Genomic DNA, 22,718 nt, shown 5'->3' on the forward strand with positions numbered 1-22,718 from the left:
GATTGGTAGGGGTGGGAGGGCCGAGGGCCAAAGACCTGAGGTGGTGGAATGGATTGGTAGGGGTGGGAGGACCAAATACCTGAGGTGGTGGAATGGATTGGTAGGGGTGGGAGGGCCGAGGGCCAAAGACCTGAGGTGGTGGAATGGATTGGTAGGGGTGGGAGGGCCAAATACCTGAGGTGGTGGAATGGATTGCTAGGGGTGGGAGGGCCAAAGACCTGAGGTGGTAGAATGGATTGGTAGGGGTGGGAGGGCCAAAGACCTGAGGTGGTAGAATGGATTGGTAGGGGTGGGAGGGCCAAAGACCTGAGGTGGTGGAATGGATTGGTAGGGATGGGAGGGCCAAAGACCTGAGGTGGTGGAATGGATTGGTAGGGGTGGGAGGGCCAAAGACCTGAGGTGGTAGAATGGATTGGTAGGGGTGGGAGGGCCGAGGGCCAAAGACCTGAGGTGGTGGAATGGATTGGTAGGGGTGGGAGGGCCAAAGACCTGAGGTGGTAGAATGGATTGGTAGGGGTGGGAGGGAGGGCCAAAGACCTGAGGTGGTAGAATGGATTGGTAGGGGTGGGAGGGCCAAAGACCTGAGGTGGTGGAATGGATTGGTAGGGGTGGGAGGGCCAAAGACCTAAGGTGGTGGAATGGATTGGTAGGGGTGGGAGGGCCAAAGACCTGAGGTGGTAGAATGGATTGGTAGGGGTGGGAGGGCCGAGGGCCAAAGACCTGAGGTGGTGGAATGGATTGGTAGGGGTGGGAGGGCCAAAGACCTGAGGTGGTAGAATGGATTGGTAGGGGTGGGAGGGAGGGCCAAAGACCTGAGGTGGTAGAATGGATTGGTAGGGGTGGGAGGGCCAAAGACCTGAGGTGGTGGAATGGATTGGTAGGGGTGGGAGGGCCAAAGACCTGAGGTGGTAGAATGGATTGGTAGGGGTGGGAGGGCCAAAGACCTGAGGTGGTGGAATGGATTGGTAGGGGTGGGAGGGCCAAAGACCTGAGGTGGTGGAATGGATTGGTAGGGGTGGGAGGGCCGAGGGCCAAAGACCTGAGGTGGTGGAATGGATTGGTAGGGGTGGGAGGGCCAAAGACCTGAGGTGGTAGAATGGATTGGTAGGGGTGGGAGGGCCAAAGACCTGAGGTGGTAGAATGGATTGGTAGGGGTGGGAGGGCCAAAGACCTGAGGTGGTGGAATGGATTGGTAGGGGTGGGAGGGCCAAAGACCTGAGGTGGTAGAATGGATTGGTAGGGGTGGGAGGGCCAAAGACCTGAGGTGGTAGAATGGATTGGTAGGGGTGGGAGGGCCAAAGACCTGAGGTGGTGGAATGGATTGGTAGGGGTGGGAGGGCCAAAGACCTGAGGTGGTGGAATGGATTGGTAGGGGTGGGAGGGCCAAAGACCTGAGGTGGTGGAATGGATTGGTAGGGGTGGGAGGGCCAAAGACCTGAGGTGGTGGAATGGATTGGTAGGGGTGGGAGGGCCAAAGACCTGAGGTGGTGGAATGGATTGGTAGGGGTGGGAGGGCCAAAGACCTGAGGTGGTAGAATGGATTGGTAGGGGTGGGAGGGCCAAAGACCTGAGGTGGTGGAATGGATTGGTAGGGGTGGGAGGGCCAAAGACCTGAGGTGGTGGAATGGATTGGTAGGGGTGGGAGGGCCAAAGACCTGAGGTGGTGGAATGGATTGGTAGGGGTGGGAGGGCCAAAGACCTGAGGTGGTGGAATGGATTGGTAGGAGTGGGAGGGCCGAGGGCCAAAGACCTGAGGTGGTAGAATGGATTGGTAGGGGTGGGAGGGCCAAAGACCTGAGGTGGTGGAATGGATTGGTAGGGGTGGGAGGGCCAAAGACCTGAGGTGGTAGAATGGATTGGTAGGGGTGGGAGGGCCAAAGACCTGAGGTGGTGGAATGGAGTGCTCGGGTTGCGGTGTAGGGTTGGAGCATAGCGTGAATGGAGTGCTCAGGTTGGGGTGTAGGGTTGGACCATAGCCTGAAGGTAGGGACTCAGGTTGGGGTGTATGGTTGGAGCATAGCCTGAAGGTAGGGACTCAGGTTGGGGTGTAGGGTTGGACCATAGCCTGAAGGTAGGGACTCAGGTTGGAGTGTAGGGTTGGAGCATAGCCTGAAGGTAGGGACTGAGGTTGGGGTGTAGGGTTGGACCATAGCCTGAAGGTAGGGACTCAGGTTGGGGTGTAGGGTTGGAGTATAGCCTGAAGGTAGGGACTCAGGTTGGGGTGTAGGGTTGGAGCATAGCCTGAAGGTAGGGACTCAGGTTGGGGTGTAGGGTTGGAGCATAGCCTGAAGGTAGGGACTCAGGTTGGGGTGTAGGGTTGGAGCATAGCCTGAAGGTAGGGACTCAGGTTGGGGTGTAGGGTTGGACCATAGCCTGAAGGTAGGGACTCAGGTTGGAGTGTAGGGTTGGAGCATAGCCTGAAGGTAGGGACTGAGGTTGGGGTGTAGGGTTGGACCATAGCCTGAAGGTAGGGACTCAGGTTGGGGTGTAGGGTTGGAGTATAGCCTGAAGGTAGGGACTCAGGTTGGGGTGTAGGATTGGAGCATAGCCTGAAGGTAGGGACTCAGGTTGGGGTGTAGGGTTGGAGCATAGCCTGAAGGTAGGGACTCAGGTTGGGGTGTAGGGTTGGAGCATAGCCTGAAGGTAGGGACTCAGGTTGGGGTGTAGGGTTGGACCATAGCCTGAAGGTAGGGACTCAGGTTGGAGTGTAGGGTTGGAGCATAGCCTAGGGAGGGGCAGTTTAAAAAAATAAAATAAATTGGACAATCCAGGTGTGGAAAGCTCTTAGAGACTTACCCAGAAAGACTCACAGCTGTAATCGCTGCCAAAGATGCTTCTACAAAGTATTGACTCAGGGGTCTGAATACTTATGGAAATGAGATATTTCTGTATTTCATTTTCAATAAATTTGCAAACATTGTTTTCACTTTGTCATAATGGGGTGTTGTGTATAGGTGGGTGAGAAGAAACATATATTGAATCCATTTTTGAATTCAGGCTGTAACACAACTAAATGTGTTGTACATAGTACACACACCATAAACACACACACACACGCACGCACACACACACACACACACACACACGCACACACACACACACACACCATAAACAAACACACACACACACACACACACACCATAAACACACACATACACCATAAACACACACACACACGCATCGATTCGTTCCTCTAATCAAACCAAAACACACCAAATCGTTCCGAACTAAAACGTATGGTATCAGTCCATGTCTCTAGATACGTATGGCTCCTGTATGGTATCAGTCCATGTCTCTAGATACGTATGGCTCCTGGATGGTATCAGTCCATGTCTCTAGATACGTATGGCTCCTGGATGGTATCAGTCCATGTCTCTAGATACGTATGGCTCCTGGATGGTATCAGTCCATGTCTCTAGATACGTATGGCTCCTGGATGGTATCAGTCCATGTCTCTAGATACGTATGGTTCCTGGATGGTATCAGTCCATGTCTCTAGATACGTATGGCTCCTGGATGGTATCAGTCCATGTCTCTAGATACGTATGGTATCAGTCCATGTCTCTAGATACGTATGGCATCAGTCCATGTCTCTAGATATGTATGGGTCCTGGATGGTATCAGTCCATGTCTCTAGATACGTATGGTTCCTGTATGGTATCAGTCCATGTCTCTAGATACGTATGGCTCCTGGATGGTATCAGTCCATGTCTCTAGATACGTATGGTTCCTGGATGGTATCAGTCCATGTCTCTAGATATGTATGGCTCCTGGATGGTATCAGTCCATGTCTCTAGATACGTATGGCTCCTGTATGGTATCAGTCCATGTCTCTAGATACGTATGGCTCCTGGATGGTATCAGTCCATGTCTCTAGATACGTATGGCTCCTGGATGGTATCAGTCCATGTCTCTAGATACGTATGGCTCCTGGATGGTATCAGTCCATGTCTCTAGATACGTATGGTTCCTGGATGGTATCAGTCCATGTCTCTAGATACGTATGGCTCCTGGATGGTATCAGTCCATGTCTCTAGATACGTATGGTATCAGTCCATGTCTCTAGATACGTATGGCATCAGTCCATGTCTCTAGATACGTATGGGTCCTGGATGGTATCAGTCCATGTCTCTAGATACGTATGGTTCCTGTATGGTATCAGTCCATGTCTCTAGATACGTATGGCTCCTGGATGGTATCAGTCCATGTCTCTAGATACGTATGGCTCCTGGATGGTATCAGTCCATGTCTCTAGATACGTATGGCTCCTGGATGGTATCAGTCCATGTCTCTAGATACGTATGGCTCCTGGATGGTATCAGTCCATGTCTCTAGATATGTATGGCTCCTGGATGGGATCAGTCCATGTCTCTAGATACGTATGGCTCCTGTATGGTATCAGTCCATGTCTCTAGATACGTATGGCTCCTGGATGGTATCAGTCCATGTCTCTAGATACGTATGGCTCCTGTATGGTATCAGTCCATGTCTCTAGATACGTATGGTTCCTGTATGGTATCAGTCCATGTCTCTAGATACGTATGGCTCCTGGATGGTATCAGTCCATGTCTCTAGATACGTATGGCTCCTGGATGGTATCAGTCCATGTCTCTAGATACGTATGGCTCCTGGATGGTATCAGTCCATGTCTCTAGATACGTATGGTTCCTGGATGGTATCAGTCCATGTCTCTAGATACGTATGGCTCCTGGATGGCATCAGTCCATGTCTCTAGATACGTATGGCTCCTGTATGGTATCAGTCCATGTCTCTAGATACGCATGTCTCCTGTATTGTATCAGTCCATGTCTCTAGATACGTATGGCTCCTGGATGGTATCAGTCCATGTCTCTAGATACGTATGGCATCAGTCCATGTCTCTAGATACGTATGGTTCCCGTATGGTATCAGTCCATGTCTCTAGATACGTATGGCTCCTGGATGGTATCAGTCCATGTCTCTAGATACGTATGGTATCAGTCCATGTCTCTAGATACGTATGGCTCCTGTATGGTATCAGTTCATGTCTCTAGATACGTATGGCTCCTGTATGGTATCAGTCCATGTCTCTAGATACGTATGGCTCCTGGATGGTATCAGTCCATGTCTCTCGATACGTATGGCTCCTGGATGGTATCAGTCCATGTCTCTAAATACGTATGGCTCCTGTATGGTATCAGTCCATGTCTCTAGATACGTATGGCTCCTGGATGGTATCAGTCCATGTCTCTAGATACGTATGGTTCCTGTATGGTATCAGTCCATGTCTCTAGATACGTACGGCTCCTGGATGGTATCAGTCCATGTCTCTAGATACGTATTGTCCCGTATGGTATCAGTCCATGTCTCTAGATACGTATGGCTCCTGGATGGTATCAGTCCATGTCTCTAGATACGTATGGTATCAGTCCATGTCTCTAGATACGTATGGCTCCTGTATGGTATCAGTCCATGTCTCTAGATACGTATGGCTCCTGGATGGTATCAGTCCATGTCTCTAAATACGTATGGCTCCTGTATGGTATCAGTCCATGTCTCTAGATACGTATGGCTCCTGGATGGTATCAGTCCATGTCTCTAGATATGTATGGCATCAGTCCATGTCTCTAGATACATATGGCTCCTGTATGGTATCAGTCCATGTCTCTAGATACGTATGGTTCCTGTATGGTATCAGTCCATGTCTCTAGATACGTATGGCTCCTGGATGGTATCAGTCCATGTCTCTAGATACGTATGGTTCCTGTATGGTATCAGTCCATGTCTCTAGATACGTATGGTTCCTGTATGGTATCAGTCCATGTCTCTAGATACGTATGGCTCCTGGATGGTATCAGTCCATGTCTCTAGATACGTATGGCTCCTGGATGGTATCAGTCCATGTCTCTAGATACGTATGGCTCCTGGATGGTATCAGTCCATGTCTCTAGATACGTATGGCTCCTGGATGGTATCAGTCCATGTCTCTAGATACGTATGGCTCCTGTATGGTATCAGTCCATGTCTCTAGATACGTATGGCTCCTGGATGGTATCAGTCCATGTCTCTAGATACGTATGGCTCCCGTATGGTATCAGTCCATGTCTCTAGATACGTATGGCTCCTGTATGGTATCAGTCCATGTCTCTAGATATGTATGGCTCCTGGATGGTATCAGTCCATGTCTCTAGATACGTATGGCTCCCGTATGGTATCAGTCCATGTCTCTAGATACGTATGGCTCCCGTATTGTATCAGTCCATGTCTCTAGATACGTATGGCTCCTGGATGGTATCAGTCCATGTCTCTAGATACGTATGGCTCCCGTATGGTATCAGTCCATGTCTCTAGATACGTATGGCTCCTGGATGGTATCAGTCCATGTCTCTAGATACGTATGGCTCCTGGATGGTATCAGTCCATGTCTCTCGATACGTATGGCTCCCGTATGGTTGATATGTATTGAATCGTCTTGAAAGGGAAAGATGCACATCCATACTGTTATATAGTTGTTAATTGTATAATGCTGTTTCATACCCTTACTGCACTACACATATCTAATACCTGCTGTAAGTGGATTGATTGAACACATCGTTTCTAGCAGGACGGTGTCTCCACACAGTACACACTGGTAGGTAGCTATTAGGACTGGGTCGGCCTAGTTTCTAGCAGGACGGTATATACATATGAAATGGTTACCTGTGGTTTCCTCTGTTAGGTTGGAGTCTGTGTTAGATCCTGAACTAAACTAACGTTCCCGTCTGTCTGTGTCAGATCCTGTGTGTGGGTTGAGGCTGGTACATACACGCCAACGCAGAATCATAGGAGGAGAAAACTCACTGAGGTAAGGAAGGAGAGAGAGAGAGAGAGAGAGAGAGAGAGAGAGAGAGAGAGAGAGAGAGAGAGAGAGAGAGAGAGAGAGAGAGAGAGAGAGAGAGAGAGAGAGAGAGAGAGAGAGAGAGAGAGAGAGAGAGAGAGAGAGAGAGAGAGAGAGAGAGAGAGAGAGAGAGAGAGAGGTCCAATGTGGGTCCTTCTTCTGTTTTCATCCTCTCCTTTTAATAAAGGACTCATTCACACCTGGACATCAGGTGTTTGTAATTAACTACCAGGTAGAAACAAAAACCACTGGACACCCCTGGGTTACTGGACACCCACTGGACACCCCTGGGTTACTGGACACCCCTGGGTTACTGGACACCCACTGTACACCCCTGGGTTACTGGACACCCACTGTACACCCCTGGGTTACTGGACAACCACTGTACACCCCTGGGTTACTGGACACCCACTGGACACCCCTGGGTTACTGGACACCCACTGTACACCCCTGGGTTACTGGACACCCACTGGACACCCCTGGGTTACTGGACACCCCTGGGTTACTGGACACCCACTGTACACCCCTGGGTTACTGGACACCCACTGTACACCCCTGGGTTACTGGACACCCACTGGACACCCCTGGGTTACTGGACACCCCTGGGTTACTGGACACCCACTGTACACCCCTGGGTTACTGGACACCCACTGTACACCCCTGGGTTACTGGACACCCACTGTACACCCCTGGGTTACTGGACACCCACTGGACACCCCTGGGTTACTGGACACCCACTGGACACCCCTGGGTTACTGGACACCCACTGTACACCCCTGGGTTACTGGACACCCCTGGGTTACTGGACACCCACTGTACACCCCTGGGTTACTGGACACCCACTGTACACCCCTGGGTTACTGGACACCCACTGGACACCCCTGGGTTACTGGACACCCACTGGACACCCACTGGACACCCCTGGGTTACTGGACACCCACTGGACACCCACTGGACACCCCTGGGTTACTGGACACCCCTGGGTTACTGGACACCCACTGTACACCCCTGGGTTACTGGACACCCACTGTACACCCCTGGGTTACTGGACACCCCTGGGTTACTGGACACCCACTGGACACCCCTGGGTTACTGGACACCCACTGGACACCCCTGGGTTACTGGACACCCCTGGGTTACTGGACACCCACTGTACACCCCTGGGTTACTGGACACCCACTGGACACCCCTGGGTTAAGGTTTGGGATAGAGTTAAAACTAAAACAACTCAATATATAATATAATGTATAATAGGGGTGTAACGATCCATCTACTACATCGATGTATCGATTTATATTCCTATGATCCAACTACATCGATCTGTGCTCGGCGAGTTGGCCTTTTGGACAACATATATCGATCTAACATCGTTTTAAAATGTAATAAATTGATTGTATCGATACTAGGAAATAACCCATTGGATTTAAGCACGTCAGACTTTATATGCAGGGGTGCACATAACTGGTACGCAGATACGCAAGCGCGACAAAAATCAGGAATGCGTAATGCCACTTGTGTTACTACGCGCCTTTGCGTACTTGACCGATCTTCTCATCTAACCTTACACATGACATGTTGCTTGTCAACTACTGTCAGGGATGTCCAAAAAGCAACAGACATTAAGCAGCTTCTTTGGCGTTTCGCCACCTACAAAGAAACGCCAACTGGAGCCAGAGCCGAAGAAAATACTTTTTTCGGAAAATTGGCTCCAAGATGTGCAGTGGCTTGAAGCTAACGATGAGCGCACTGAAATGTGGTGCAAGATTTGCCGCTCAAATCCACATCTAGCAGACAAAACAGGTGCATTTTATAAAGGCTCAAAGAATTTCAACCATCCTTTATTTGACAAACATGAAAAGAGCAAGGAGCACACGAATGTGGCGCAAGCCATTGCTAAAAGCTAGCCGAGAATACAGTGGAGAAAAAAAGTATTTAGTCAGCCACCAATTGTGCAAGTTCTCCCACTTAAAAAGATGAGAGAGGCCTGTAATTTTCATCATAGGTACACGTCAACTATGACAGACAAAATGAGGAAAAAAAATCCAGAAAATCACATTGTAGGATTTTTAATGAATTTATTAGCAAATTATGGTGGAAAATAAGTATTTGGTCAATAACAAAAGTTTCTCAATACTTTGTTATATACCCTTTGTTGGCAATGACACAGGTCAAACGTTTTCTGTAAGTCTTCACAAGGTTTTCACACACTGTTGCTGGTATTTTGGCCCATTCCTCCATGCAGATCTCCTCTAGAGCAGTGATGTTTTGGGGCTGTCGCTGGGCAACACGGACTTTCAACTCCCTCCAAAGATTTTCTATGGGGTTGAGATCTGGAGACTGGCTAGACCACTCCAGGACCTTGAAATGCTTCTTACGAAGCCACTCCTTCGTTGCCCGGGAAGTGTGTTTGGGATCATTGTCATGCTGAAAGACCCAGCCACGTTTCATCTTCAATACCCTTGCTGATGGAAGGAGGTTTTCACTCAAAACCTCACAATACATGGCCCCATTCATTCTTTCCTTTACACGGATCAGTCGTCCTGGTCCCTTTGCAGAAAAACAGCCCCAAAGCATGATGTTTCCACCCCCATGCTTCACAGTAGGTATGGTGTTCTTTGGATGCAACTCAGCATTCTTTGTCCTCCAAACACGACGAGTTGAGTTTTTACCAAAAAGTTCTATTTTGGTTTCATCTGACCATATGACATTCTCCCAATCCTCTTCTGGATCATCCAAATGCACTCTAGCAAACTTCAGATGGGCCTGGACATGTACTGGCTTAAGCAGGGGGACACATCTGGCACTGCAGGATTTGAGTCCCCGGCGGCGTAGTGTGTTACTGATGGTAGGCTTTGTTACTTTGGTCCCAGCTCTCTTCAGGTCATTCACTAGGTACCCCCGTGTGGTTCTGGGATTTTTGCTCACCGTTCTTGTGATCATTTTGACCCCACGGGGTGAGATCTTGCGTGGAGCCCCAGATCGAGGGAGATTATCAGTGGTCTTGTATGTCTTCCATTTCCTAATAATTGCTCCCACAGTTGATTTCTTCAAACCAAGCTGCTTACCTATTGCAGATTCAGTCTTCCCAGCCTGGTGCAGGTCTACAATTTGGTTTCTGGTGTCCTTTGACAGCTCTTTGGTCTTGGCCATAGTGGAGTTTGGAGTGTGACTGTTTGAGGTTGTGGACAGGTGTCTTTTATACTGATAACAAGTTCAAACAGGTGCCATTAATACAGGTAACGAGTGGAGGACAGAGGAGCCTCTTAAAGAAGAAGTTACAGGTCTGTGAGAGCCAGAAATCTTGTTAGTTTGTAGGTGACCAAATACTTATTTTCCACCATAATTTGCAAATAAATTCATTAAAAATCCTACAATGTGATTTTCTGGATTTTTATTTCTCAATTTGTCTGTCATAGTTGACGTGTACCTATGATGAAAATTACATGCCTCTCTCATATTTTTAAGTGGGAGAACTTGCACAATTGGTGGCTGACTAAATACTTTTTTTCCCCACTGTAAATGTCCAGTCGCCCACTTGCCAGATGGCGAGACAAGCTGAATGAAGAACAGCGGCAAGCTCTGTTTAATATTTTTCTCTTTCCATAAAGCTAAACACGCACGTCCCATGTCTTCCTATTCTGAGGATGTTCCTTTACTGAAGCGGCTAGGAGTAAATGTCGGAGGTGCATATCATTCACATGAAGGGGGCACACGGATCATGCAGAGCATCGCTCACACCATCAGCGGGGAGTTACGAGCCAAGTTGCAGTCTGCTGAATTTTGGGGGCTGCTATTTGATGGATCTGAGGACATCACAAAAACTGAGCAGGAAATAGTTTTCATTGTGTCTGTGTCCAGCAACGGAGAGTTTACTTCGGACTTTATTGGACTGATTGAATTGGGTGCTGACCGAACCGCACAGGCCATAACAGACGGACTTGTGAGACTTTTCCAGGACACAAAGTTGGTCGCTGTGTGCACAGACGGGGCTGCTGTCAACGTAGGTATCTACAACGGCGTTGTGCCAAAACTCCGGCAACATGCTGCGGTTGGAGACTCCCTTGTGCACATTCTGTGCACCGCACACACACTGGAGAATTGCGCGAAATCAGCTGATCGCAACGTTCCTTACTGTGAGACATTTCATCGCTCTGTGGTCAAGCTGCTGCAGTTTTATTTACAAAAAGGTGGAGCAAAAAAAACTGCTGCACTGAATAAAGCTATGTGAAGAAAATGGGATCTCCTTTGTGGAACTGGGTAAGTTTCATAATACCAGATGGTCTGCATGGAGGCATGAAACACTGTTAAAAATATCAAGACTATTGCCAGCCATTAAAATGCAACTGGTTACGAGTGATAAGTGACTTGCAGCATATCTGCACAGAGCGTTTTCAGTGCTTTCTGTCAAACATGCTTGACATTTGCAACATTTTGAAGACAACATCCTTTAGGTTTCAGAAGGAAAAGCTGACCATTGGAGAATGTAAGGATGAACTCATGGTGGCCATTGGACAGTTCACACTTCTGCTTGATGGTGAAAGCCACAGGGCACACACTGTTTCCAATGCTGATGCTGACAGAGACAATACTCAGGGGGTTAATTGAAGAGTTTGAAATCAGATATGACTCCCTCAAGTCATGTGATCATTTCTTAGTATTTGATCCTTCAACATGGCCTCAGGAAATGCAAGACCTCCACAGTTTTGGAAACACAACAGTTTGCAGCATTCTCAAGAAATATGAAGCCACCTTGCAACTTGACAAAGATACCACTGTGACAGAATGGATGCGCTTAAAGCAGGCAGGAAAACGCCTGGGAGCCTCTTCTGTGTATGACTTGGTCCAAATAGTAAGTACAAGTAACCCAGATGCTTATTCCAACATCAACAAGGTGGTTAAGCTGTCTCTTACACTGCCTTTAAGCAGTGCAGCTTGTGAGAGGGGATTCTCACATCTCAACATTATAAAAACCAAGTACAGATCTTGTCTGTCACATGCTCGTCTCTCAGCACTGATGCACATTCACCTGTCAAAGCAGACCACAGAGACATTTGACCCAAAGCCTGCTGTTGACCTGTGGATGGAGACAGCTAATCGGAGGCTCAACCAAGGACAGGGAGGTGCATCTGCAGCATCTTCATCATCTACCATGCAGGAAGCTGAAGCAGAGGACAGTGGTGGTGGCACTGAGGAGGACAGTGGTGGCAGCACTGAGGAGGACAGTGATGGCAGCACTGAGGAGGACAGTGGTGGTGGCACTGAGGAGGACAGTGGTGGCAGCACTGAGGAGGACAGTGGTGGCGGCACTGAGGAGGACAGTGAAGAAGACTGCACTTATTAAGACCACGCTACATATATGGTGAGTACCAAACACCATCTGCTGGTACTCACCTGAGTAAGTCACTGAAAAAGTTATGTGCACCCCTGTTTATATGGATGTTTTTTCTTAGCACTTTTAATGATAAAGGCTTTAAACATTACTCGATTCAGTCTGCCTATCCGTGACGTCATCGCCCCGCGCCAGCAGCAGCGCAAAGGCGCCAAGACAACAAAACATAGCATGGCGGACGACAGAGGAGAAGCCGACGAGCGAGAAATTATCAAGCCACCATTGCGGTCCTTACAAGAAACAGGAATCTAGGAAACTTCACCTGCACTGTCCAGTATCCAGGTATTTATTTCAGTCACACTGGTTGAATTTTTGGCTAAAAGGTTACTGAATCGATTTCAAGTCACTGAATCGTTTCGGATCGTATCGTTCTAAATGAACCAATATCGTCCTTGAATCGTATCGACAACCACGAATCGTGATACTAATCGAATCGTTGTTAAAACGAATCGTTACACCCCTAATGTATAATATAATATATATATATTAAGGTTTGAGTTAAAACCCCCCCAAAATTAACGAGTGCCTAGCACTGAGATTGAACCCGCCATCCTCGGCGCCGGAGCTCGCGGCTTGCGCCCATCCGCCATCCCCGTCCACAGCGCCCCAGCAAGCCGGGACCTTACGAGATGATAATAGTGCTCACTGTTTCACCCTAGTGGCCGGTTCTGAAAGCATTCTGCCGATGTCCTGGGGACCTGGACGAACGTCGAATACTGCATTGAATCTGGTGTAACCTCCCTGGAGACCTGGACCAACGTCTAATAATGGATCTTGTCCCGAAGCCACTCCTGCGTTGTCTTGGCTGTGTGCTTAGGGTCTTTGTCCTGTTGGAAGGTGAACCTTCGCCCCAGTCTGAGGTCCTGAGCACTCTGGGAGCAGGTTTTCATCAAGGATCTCTCTGTACTTTGCTCCGTTCATCTTCCCCTCGATCCTGACTAGTCTCCCAGTCCCTGCTGCTGAAAAACATCCCTTTAGGTGCCTTTTATGGAGTGCTGCAGAGATGGTTGTCCTTCTGGGAGGTTCTCCCATCTCCACAGAGGAACTCTGGAGCTCGGTCAGAGTGACCATCGGGTTCTTGGTCACCTCCCTGACCAAGGCCCTTCTCCCCCGATTGCTCAGTTTGGCCGGGCGGCCAGCTCTAGGAAGAGTCTTGGTGGTTCCAGACTTCTTCCATTTAAGAATGATGGAGGCCACTATGTTCTTGGGGACCTTCAATGCTGCAGACATTTTTTGGTACCTTTCCCCAGATCTGTGCCTCGACACAATCCTGTCTCGGAGCTCTACGGACAATTCCTTTGACCTCATGGCTCGGTTCTTGCTCTGACATGCTCTGTGAACTGTGGGACCTTATATAGACAGGTGTGTGCCTTTCCAAATCATGTCCAATCAATTGAATTTACCACAGGTGGACTCCAATCAAGTTGTAGAAACATTTCAAGGATGATCCATGGAAACAGGATGCACCTGAGCTAAATTTCGTGTCTCATAGCAAAGGGTCTGAATGCTTATGTAAATAAGGTTTTCCGTTTTTTTTTCGTTTTTTCTCCATTTTAGAATAAGGCTGTAATGTAACAAAATGTGGGAAAAGTCAAGGGGTCTGAATACATTCCGAATGCACTGTGTATTGTATAATTGTACACGAGACAGAGTATATACTACTATTTCTATTCTATAATGTGTGTGTGTGTGTGTGTGTTCAGGGGAGGCTGGCCATGGCAGGCTGCAGTGCGTCTAAGAGGCTCTCGGGGGGACGGCAGGTTGGTGTGTGGAGCGACTCTCATCAACTCCTGTTGGATACTCACCTCAGCTCACTGCTTTAAGAGGTAACACTCAGCTCAGCTCACTGCTTTAAGAGGTAACACTCAGCTCAGCTCACTGCTTTAAGAGGTAACACTCAGCTCAGCTCACTGCTTTAAGAGGTAACACTCAGCTCAGCTCACTGCTTTAAGAGGTAACACTCAGCTCAGCTCACTGCTTTAAGAGGTAACACTCAGCTCAGCTCACTGCTTTAAGAGGTAACACTCAGCTCAGCTCACTGCTTTAAGAGGTAACACTCAGCTCAGCTCACTGCTTTAAGAGGTAACACTCAGCTCAGCTCACTGCTTTAAGAGGTAACACTCAGCTCAGCTCACTGCTTTAAGAGGTAACACTCAGCTCAGCGCACTGCTTTAAGAGGTAACACTCACACTATGTTGTGTTTTCTAGGTTTAGATCTAGATCGTGTAGATCTATGTTGGCCGGTGTGGTTCCCAATCAGAGGCAGCTGTCGCTCGTTGTCTCTGATTGGGGACCATACTTAGGCAGCCTATTGGCACTAGTGGGTTGTGGGATCTTGTTCCGTGTAGGTATGTTTTGTGTTCTACCTTGGACGTCACGTTTCGTTTGTTTATTCAGTTAAATTAACATGTATGCATATCACGCTGCGCCTTGGTCCGTCCCGTCTGTAAGCGATCGGGAGAGAGTCTGAGTTTTCAGGCTATTCCGTTGGTCACGCATCATGTTCAAATCCATAGCAACAGGAAGTAGGTGTTCTGAGGGCGCTGATAAAAAATAAATACATAATAATTAGTGAACTAGACATTTATTACTCCTGTATGAGCGGAGAGAAGTACTCGTCAGCACCTCTGACAGACACCACAACCTCAACATTCATCTAGTCACTTCATCAACATCTAGTTTAGAGAGACAGACACCACAACCTCAACATTCATCTAGTCACTTCATCAACATCTAGTTTAGAGAGACAGACACCACAACCTCAACATTCATCTAGTCACTTCACCAACATCTAGTTTAGAGAGACAGACATCACAACCTCAATATTCAACTGACAGTTGAACATACCTACAGACCTGCTGTGTGTGTGTGTGTGTTTTATAGGAAGGTAAAGTTGGGGGAGCCAATTTTTAGTATGATGGATATCTCCAGGTTTCACATGGTGTTCTGAGTATGATAAATACTGTATCTCTCAGCCCCTCCACAGATGTTATCTGGGAAAGAACAGCAGAGACATTCCAAACCAATTCCTAAAACCAGTTCCCACTCTGGAAAACTACACATGCCCTGAACAAAAATATACACGCAACATGCAACAATTTCAAAGATTTTACTGAGTTACAGTTTATATAAGGAAATCAGTCAATTGAAATAAATAAATTAGGCCCTAATCTATGGATTTCACATGACTGGGAATACAGATATGCATCTGTTGGTCACAGATACCTTAAAAAATAGGTAGGGGCGTTGATCAGAAAACCAGTCAGTATCTGGTGTGACCACCATTTGCCTCTTGCAGTGCGACACATCTCCTTCGCATAGAGTTGAGCAGGCTGTTGATTGTGGTCTGTGGAATGTTGTCCCACTCCTCTTCAATGGCTGTGCCAAGTTGCTGGATATTGGTTGGAACTGGAACACTGTCGTACATGTCGATCCAGAGCATCCCAAACATCCTCAATGGGTGACATGTCTGGTGAGAATGCAGGCCATGGAAGAACTGGGACATTTTCATCTTCCAGGAATTGTGTACAGATCCTTGTGACATGGGGTCGTGCATTATCATGCTGAAACATGAGGTGATGGCGGCGGATGAATGGCACGACAATGAGCCTCAGGATCTCGTCACGATATCTCTTTGCATTCAAATTGCCATTGATAAAATGCAATTGTGTTTGCTGTCTGTAGCCTATGTCTGTGTTCACAACGTTGACATCAGCAAACCGCTCGCCCACACGTCTGCCATCTGCCCGGTACTGTTGAAACCGGGATTCATCCGTGAAGAGCACACTTCTCCAGCATGCCAGTGGCCATCGAAGGATAGCATTTGCCCAATGAAGTTGGTTACGACGCCGAACTGCAGTCAGGTCAAGACCCTGGTGAGGACGACGAGCACGCAGATGAGGTTCCCTGAGACGGTTTCTGACAGTTTGTGAATAAATTATTTCGTTGTGCAAAACCACAGTTTTATCAGCTGTCTGGGTGGCTGGTCTCAGACGATCCCGCAGGTGAAGAAGCCGGATGTGGAGGTCCTGGGCTGGCGTGGTTACACGTGGTCTGGGGAGGTTCTGGGCTGGCGTGGTTACACGTGGTCTGGGGAGGTCCTGGGCTGGCGTGGTTACACGTGGTCTGGGGAGGTCCTGGGCTGGCGTGGTTACACGTGGTCTGGGGAGGTCCTGGGCTGGCGTGGTTACACGTGGTCTGGGGAGGTCCTGGAGGGCTGGCGTGGTTACACGTGGTCTGGGGAGGTCCTGGGCTGGCATGGTTACACGTGGTCTGGGGAGGTCCTGGGCTGGCATGGTTACACGTGGTCTGGGGAGGTCCTGGGCTGGCGTGGTTACACGTGGTCTGGGGAGGTCCTGGGCTGGCGTGGTTACACGTGGTCTGGGGAGGTCCTGGAGGGCTGGCGTGGTTACACGTGGTCTGGGGAGGTCCTGGGCTGGCGTGGTTACACGTGGTCTGGGGAGGTCCTGGGCTGGCATGGTTACACGTGGTCTGGGGAGGTCCTGGGCTGGCATGGTTACACGTGGTCTGGGGAGGTCCTGGAGGGCTGGCGTGGTTACACGTGGTCTGGGGAGGTCCTGGGCTGGCGTGGTTACACGTGGTCTGGGGAGGTCCTGGAGGGCTGGCGTGGTTACACGTGGTCTGGGGAGGTCCTGGGCTGGCGTGGTTACATGTGGTCTGGGGAGGTCCTGGAGGGCTGGCGTGGTTACACGTGGTCTGGGGAGGTCCTGGGCTGGCGTGGTTACACGTGGTCTGGGGAGGTCCTGGACAGGCGTGGTTACACGTGGTCTGGGGAGGTCCTGGGCTGGCGTGGTTACACGTGGTCTGGGGAGGTCCTGGGCTGGCGTGGTTACACGTGGTCTGGGGAGGTCCTGGGCTGGCGTGGTTACACGTGGTCTGGGGAGGTCCTGGGCTGGCGTGGTTACACGTGGTCTGCGGTTGTGAGGCCGGTTGGACGTATTCTCAAATTCTCTAAAACGACGTTGGAGGCTGGTTAAGTTATAGAAAGGAAATTAAATGCTCTGGCAACAGCTCTGGTGAACATTCCTGCAATCAGCATACCAATTGCGCACTCCCTCAATTTGAGACATCTGTGGCGTTGTGTTGTGTGACAAAACTGCACATTTTAGAGTGGCCTTTTATTGTCCCCAGCACAAGGTGCACCTGTGTAATGATCTTGCTGTTTAATCAGCTTCTTGATCTGCCACACCTGTCAAGTGGATGGATTAATTTGGCAAAGGAGAAATGCTCACTAACAGGGATGTAAACAAATTTGTGAACAAAATTTGAGAGAAAATAAGCTTTTTGTGCGTATGGAACATTTCTGGGATCTTTTATTTCAGCTCATGAAACATGGGACCAACACTTTACATGTTGCGTTTATATTTTAGTTCAGTGTATATATGATTCAGATAAAGATATAGAAAGTCATTCAACCTAATATGATCAATTAAATGTCTAGATTAGTGAATTGCTGTATGTCTGGGTTTAACTGGATTTATTGTTAAGCCTTGTCCTGGACTCAAACACATTTTCACAATCTCAATTGAAATTATTTTGGGTCCAGGATTAGGTTTAATCTGTATGTATCCGGGAAACCAGCCCTTGAATTACTTTATAATTTAGAATAGAGATTATAGAATTGATTCTACAGTTGACTGATCAGGTTCAGATATTCCCTGTTTCTACAGTTGACTGATAAAGTTAAGATATTCCCTGGTTCTACAGTTGACTGATCAGGTTCAGATATTCCCTGGTTCTACAGTTGACTGATCAGGTTCAGATATTCCCTGTTTCTACAGTTGACTGATAAAGTTCAGATATTCCCTGGTTTTACAGTTGACTGATAAAGTTCAGATATTCCCTGGTTTTACAGTTGACTGATCAGGTTCAGATATTCCCTGTTTCTACAGTTGACTGATAAAGTTCAGATATTCCCTGGTTCTACAGTTGACTGATAACGTTGAGATATTCCCTGGTTCTACAGTTGACTGATAACGTTAAGATATTCCCTAGTTCTACAGTTGACTGATCAGGTTCAGATATTCCCTGGTTCTACAGTTGACTGATCAGGTTCAGATATTCCCTGTTTCTACAGTTGACTGATCAGGTTCAGATATTCCCTGGTTTTACAGTTGACTGATCAGGTTCAGATAAATATTAAAGGGGAAATCTGGGACTGGGACATCCATTTACGGGATGGCTGTTTTGTTGTTGTTCAAATCCTAGATTGTCCCTTTAAACTAGTGCAGTTTTAACAGGCCATTATTACAGATTTATCTGGATTTTGTTTTTGTTATTCTGTCTCTCACTGTTCAAATAAACCTACCATAAAAATTATAGACTGATCACGTCTTTGTCAGTGGGCAAACGTACAACATCAGCAGGGGATCAAATACTTTTTTCCCCTCACTGTATCTCTGCAGGCAAACACTCACAGTCTAAATTGGGTACTTCCGAGTTTGAAGAGTGTCACCTTTCAATACTGCTGACAGAAATAGAGATGGTACTCACACACACATAGAAGCATTCACACACACACACACACACACACACACAAACACTCACACTCAGATGTAGACACAGGAATATGGAGATGGTATCGTCACCCCTAAAGATACAACAGGTCAACTAACCACAGATCTAGAGAACAACTAGATATTCTATCAGTTAGGAAAGCAAACGGTCTGTCACCCAGAATAGGAGAGAATATGTTCTGTTAAATGTGTTCTGCTCTGGGATGATCACTGTGTGTGTGTGTCTGTGTGTGTGTGTGTGTGTGTGTGTGTGTGTGTGTGTGTGTGTGTGTGTGTGTGTGTGTGTGTGTGTGTGTGTGTGTGCACCTGTACGTGTGTATGTGTGTGTATGAGCTCTATCTGTGGTGTGGTTGAAAGTTCTGCCAGGGAAGTGCGTAGGATTCCCAGGTTCAAGTTCTGTTTCCGGAACGATCTGTGTTTGTAACAGGAGACAGGGTTTGGCAGGAAGGCTCTTCTGCTCCTCTCTTCTCCTCCTCTCCTCTCTCCTCTCTCCTCTCTTCTCTCCTCTTCTCTCTCCCCTCTCTCCTCTCTCCTCTTCTCTCTCCCCTCTCTCCTCTCTTCTCCTCCTCTCCTCTCCCCTCTCTCCTCTCCTCCCCTCTCTCCTCCCTCTCTCTTCTCTCCTCTCTCCTCTCTCCTCTCTCCTCCTCCTCTCTTCTCCTCCTCTCCTCCCTCTCCTCCTCTCTCCTCTCTCTCCTCTCTCCTCTCTCCCTCTCCTCTCCCTCCTCTCTCCTCCTCTCTCTCTCCCTCCCTCTCTCTCCCCTCCTCCTCCTCTCCTCCCTCTCTCCCTCCTCTCTTCTCTCTCTTCTCTCTCTCCCTCCTCTCTCCTCTCCCCTCTCTTCTCTCTCTCTCTCTCTCTCTCTCCTCTCTTCCCTCCTCCTCTCTCTCTCCTCTTCTCTCTCCCTCTCTCCTCTCTTCTCCTCCCTCTCTCTTCTTTCCTCTCTCCTCCTCTCCTCCCTCCTCTCTTCCCTCCTCTCTTCTCTCCTCTCTCCTCTCTCCTCTCTCCTCCTCCTCTCTTCTCCTCCTCTCCTCCCTCTCTCTTCTCCTCTCCTCTCCTCTCCTCTCCTCTCCTCTCCTCTCCTCTCCTCTCCTCTCCTCTCCTCTCCTCTCCTCTCCTCCTCTCTCTCCTCTCTCTCCTCTCCTCTCTCCTCTCTTCTCCTCCTCTCCTCTCCTCCCTCCTCTCCTCCCTCCTCTCTCCCCCTCCCTCCTCTCCTCCCTCCTCTCTCCTCTCTCTCTCCTCTCTCCTCTCCTCTCTCCTCTCTCCTCCTGTATGTCTCTGGTTTAGCTCAGTTTACAGGGTGCCGAAGACACCCACATCCCCCTTCCTCTCTCCTCTCCTGTCTCCTCTCCCTCTCCTCCCCCTTCCTCTCTCCTCTCTCCTCTCCCCCTTCCTCTCTCCTCTCCTCTCCTCTCCTCTCCTCTCCTCTCCTCTCTCTCCTCTCTCTCCTCTCCCCCCCTCTCCCCCCTCCTCTCCTCTCCTCTCCTCTCCTCTCCTCTCCTCTCCTCTCCTCTCCTCTCCTCTCCTCTCCTCTCTCCTCCAGGTACATTTCCATTTTAATCAGTTAGCAGACGCTCTTATAAAGAGCCACTTACAGGAGCAATTAGGGTTAAGTGCCTTGCTCAAGGGCACATCGACAGATTTTTCACCTAGTCGTCTCGGGGATTCAAACTGGCCCAACGCTCTTAACCACTTAATCTGCCACCCCCAAACTAAACTTATCCTCCAGGGATGGTAACAGTACTAAACAGATCTACCAAACTGTAAAACTCTCCTCTCTCCTCCAGGTATGGGAACAGAACTAAACAGATCTACCAAACTGTAAAACTCTCCTCTCTCCTCCAGGTATGGGAACAGTACCAAACAGTACAAGGTGAGGGTTGGGGACTACCATTCTCTGGTTCCAGAGGAGTTTGAGGAGGAGTACGCCGTCGATCAGATCATCCTGCACCCTAGCTACCGTGCCCATAGCAACGACTATGACCTGGCGTTGGTGCGTCTGTCGCCGGGCGTGGCGGGGAAGGGCCGGGGCCGCTGCGTGACGTTCAGTCGGAACGTCCTGCCCGCCTGCCTGCCGCTCCGCAAGGAGAGAGTCCTGAAACAGGCTTCCAACTGTCACATCACAGGCTGGGGGGACACAGGTGAGGGGAGGGGAGGGTGGAGGGGAGGGGAGGGGAGTGGGGTGTGGTGTGGTGTGGTGTGGTGTGGTGTGGTGTGGTGTGGGGCTGGAGGGACACAGGTGAGGGGAGGGGAGGGGGGGGGGGGGGAGGGGAGTGGTGTGGTGTGGTGAGGGGAGGGGAGGGGAGGGGAGTGGGGTGTGGTGTGGGGCTGGGGGGGGACAGGTGAGGGGAGGGGAGGGTGGAGGGGAGGGGAGGGGAGGGTGGTGTGGTGTGGTGTGGTGTGGGGTGGTGCTGTGGTGTGGGGTGGTGTGGTGTGGTGTGGGGGTGGGGAGTGGTGTGGTGTGGTGCGGTGTGGGGCTGGGGGGACACAGGTGAGGGGAGGGAAGGGGAGTGGGGTGTGGTGTGGTGCTGTGGTGTGGGGTGGTGTGGTGTGGGGGTGGGGAGTGGTGTGGTGTGGTGTGGTGTGGGGGTGGGGAGTGGTGTGGGGTGGTGTGGTGTGGTGTGGTGTGGTGTGGTGTGGGGGTGGGGAGTGGTGTGGTGTGGTGTGGGGGTGGGGGTGGGGGTGGGGAGTGGTGTGGGGTGGTGTGGTGTGGTGTGGTGTGGTGTGGTGTGGTGAGAGAGATCTTGGTTTAGTCAGAAGAACAGAGAGCTGACACATCTGTTAGTGATGCTATACGGTCATAATGACATCATCACTCACACCAGCGTTCAAACAGACACTGACCAGCTTGACGCTCACACAGAGTTCACTAATGACTGTTTAGTTCACTAATGACTGTTTAGTTCACTAATGACTGTTTAGTTCACTAATGACTGTTTAGTTCACTAATGACTGTTTAGTTCACTAATGACTGTTTAGTTCACTAATGACTGTTTAGTTCACTAATGACTGTTTGGTTCACTAATGACTGTTTGGTTTGTCTATCTGATAGAGCAGATTAAAGGACCAGTGGAATGTTAATTGTCCAGTGGAATGTTAATTGTCCAGTGGAATGTTAATTGTCCAGTGGAATGTTAATTGTCCAGTGGAATGTTAATTGTCCAGTGGAATGTTAATTGTCCAGTGGAATATTAATTGTCCAGTGGAATGTTAATTGTCTCTCTGTGTGTGTGTATATGTGTGTCCTCCAGGTCGGTCCTACTCTAAGACCCTCCAGCAGGCTCCTCTCTCCCTCCTCCCCCGTCGTCACTGCCAACAGCGTTACCATGGAGCCTTCACTAGCCGCATGCTCTGTGCCGGGACAGACAGCCAATCAGAGCGCCGCGTGGACAGTTGCCGTGGGGACAGCGGCGGCCCGTTGGTGTGTGAGCGTCCGGGCGGAGGGTGGGTAGTGTACGGTGTGACATCATGGGGTCACGCCTGTCGCATGCAACACTCACCTGGCGTCTACACTAAAGTCTCCGCCTTCACACCCTGGATACACAAGGTGATTGGACAATGAGAGGGATACAGGAACTGTATCTCTAAGGTGATTGGACAATGGGAGGAATACAGGAAGTGGATCTGCAAGGTGATTGGACAATGGGATAGGGGCATGAAGGGACGACAGACAATGTGAGACAGTGGTAGATAACGGACTGGCCAATTGAGAAGGACTATATTTGGAGCTTGTGATTTGATTGGTCAGTGAAAGTGGTTTCAAACCAGTTGAAAGGCTTGACCAATCACCCCCCTGTCTCTCTTTCATAACCACCCCTCCCTCCTTTTTCTTCTTTCTCTTCCTCTTCCCTCTCTCCTCTCCTCTCCACAACCTGAATCCTCTTCCCTCTCTCCTCTCCTCTCCACAATCTGAATCCTCTTCATCAGCGCTTGTTTTATTTA

General features: G+C 49.2%; 1 protein-coding gene across 1 annotated transcript in view; it reads left to right on the forward strand.

Moving 5' to 3' along the window:
- The window catches only part of LOC311124445 (neurotrypsin-like), a gene marked incomplete at both ends in the record, with an annotated part of 65,377 nt that extends 43,008 nt beyond the window's left edge, over positions 1-22,369 (forward strand). The window contains 5 exon segments of the mRNA XM_084198593.1: positions 6,754-6,823; positions 13,949-14,071; positions 20,622-20,917; positions 22,028-22,332; positions 22,334-22,369. Of these exon segments, the coding sequence (XP_084054719.1) occupies positions 6,754-6,823; positions 13,949-14,071; positions 20,622-20,917; positions 22,028-22,332; positions 22,334-22,369 (830 nt within the window).
- Positions 22,370-22,718: the final 349 nt, after the last annotated feature.

This window comes from Coregonus lavaretus, assembly GCF_964263955.1.
Source record: "Coregonus lavaretus genome assembly, contig: HAP1_SCAFFOLD_1565, whole genome shotgun sequence".
NCBI lineage: Eukaryota > Metazoa > Chordata > Actinopteri > Salmoniformes > Salmonidae > Coregonus > Coregonus lavaretus.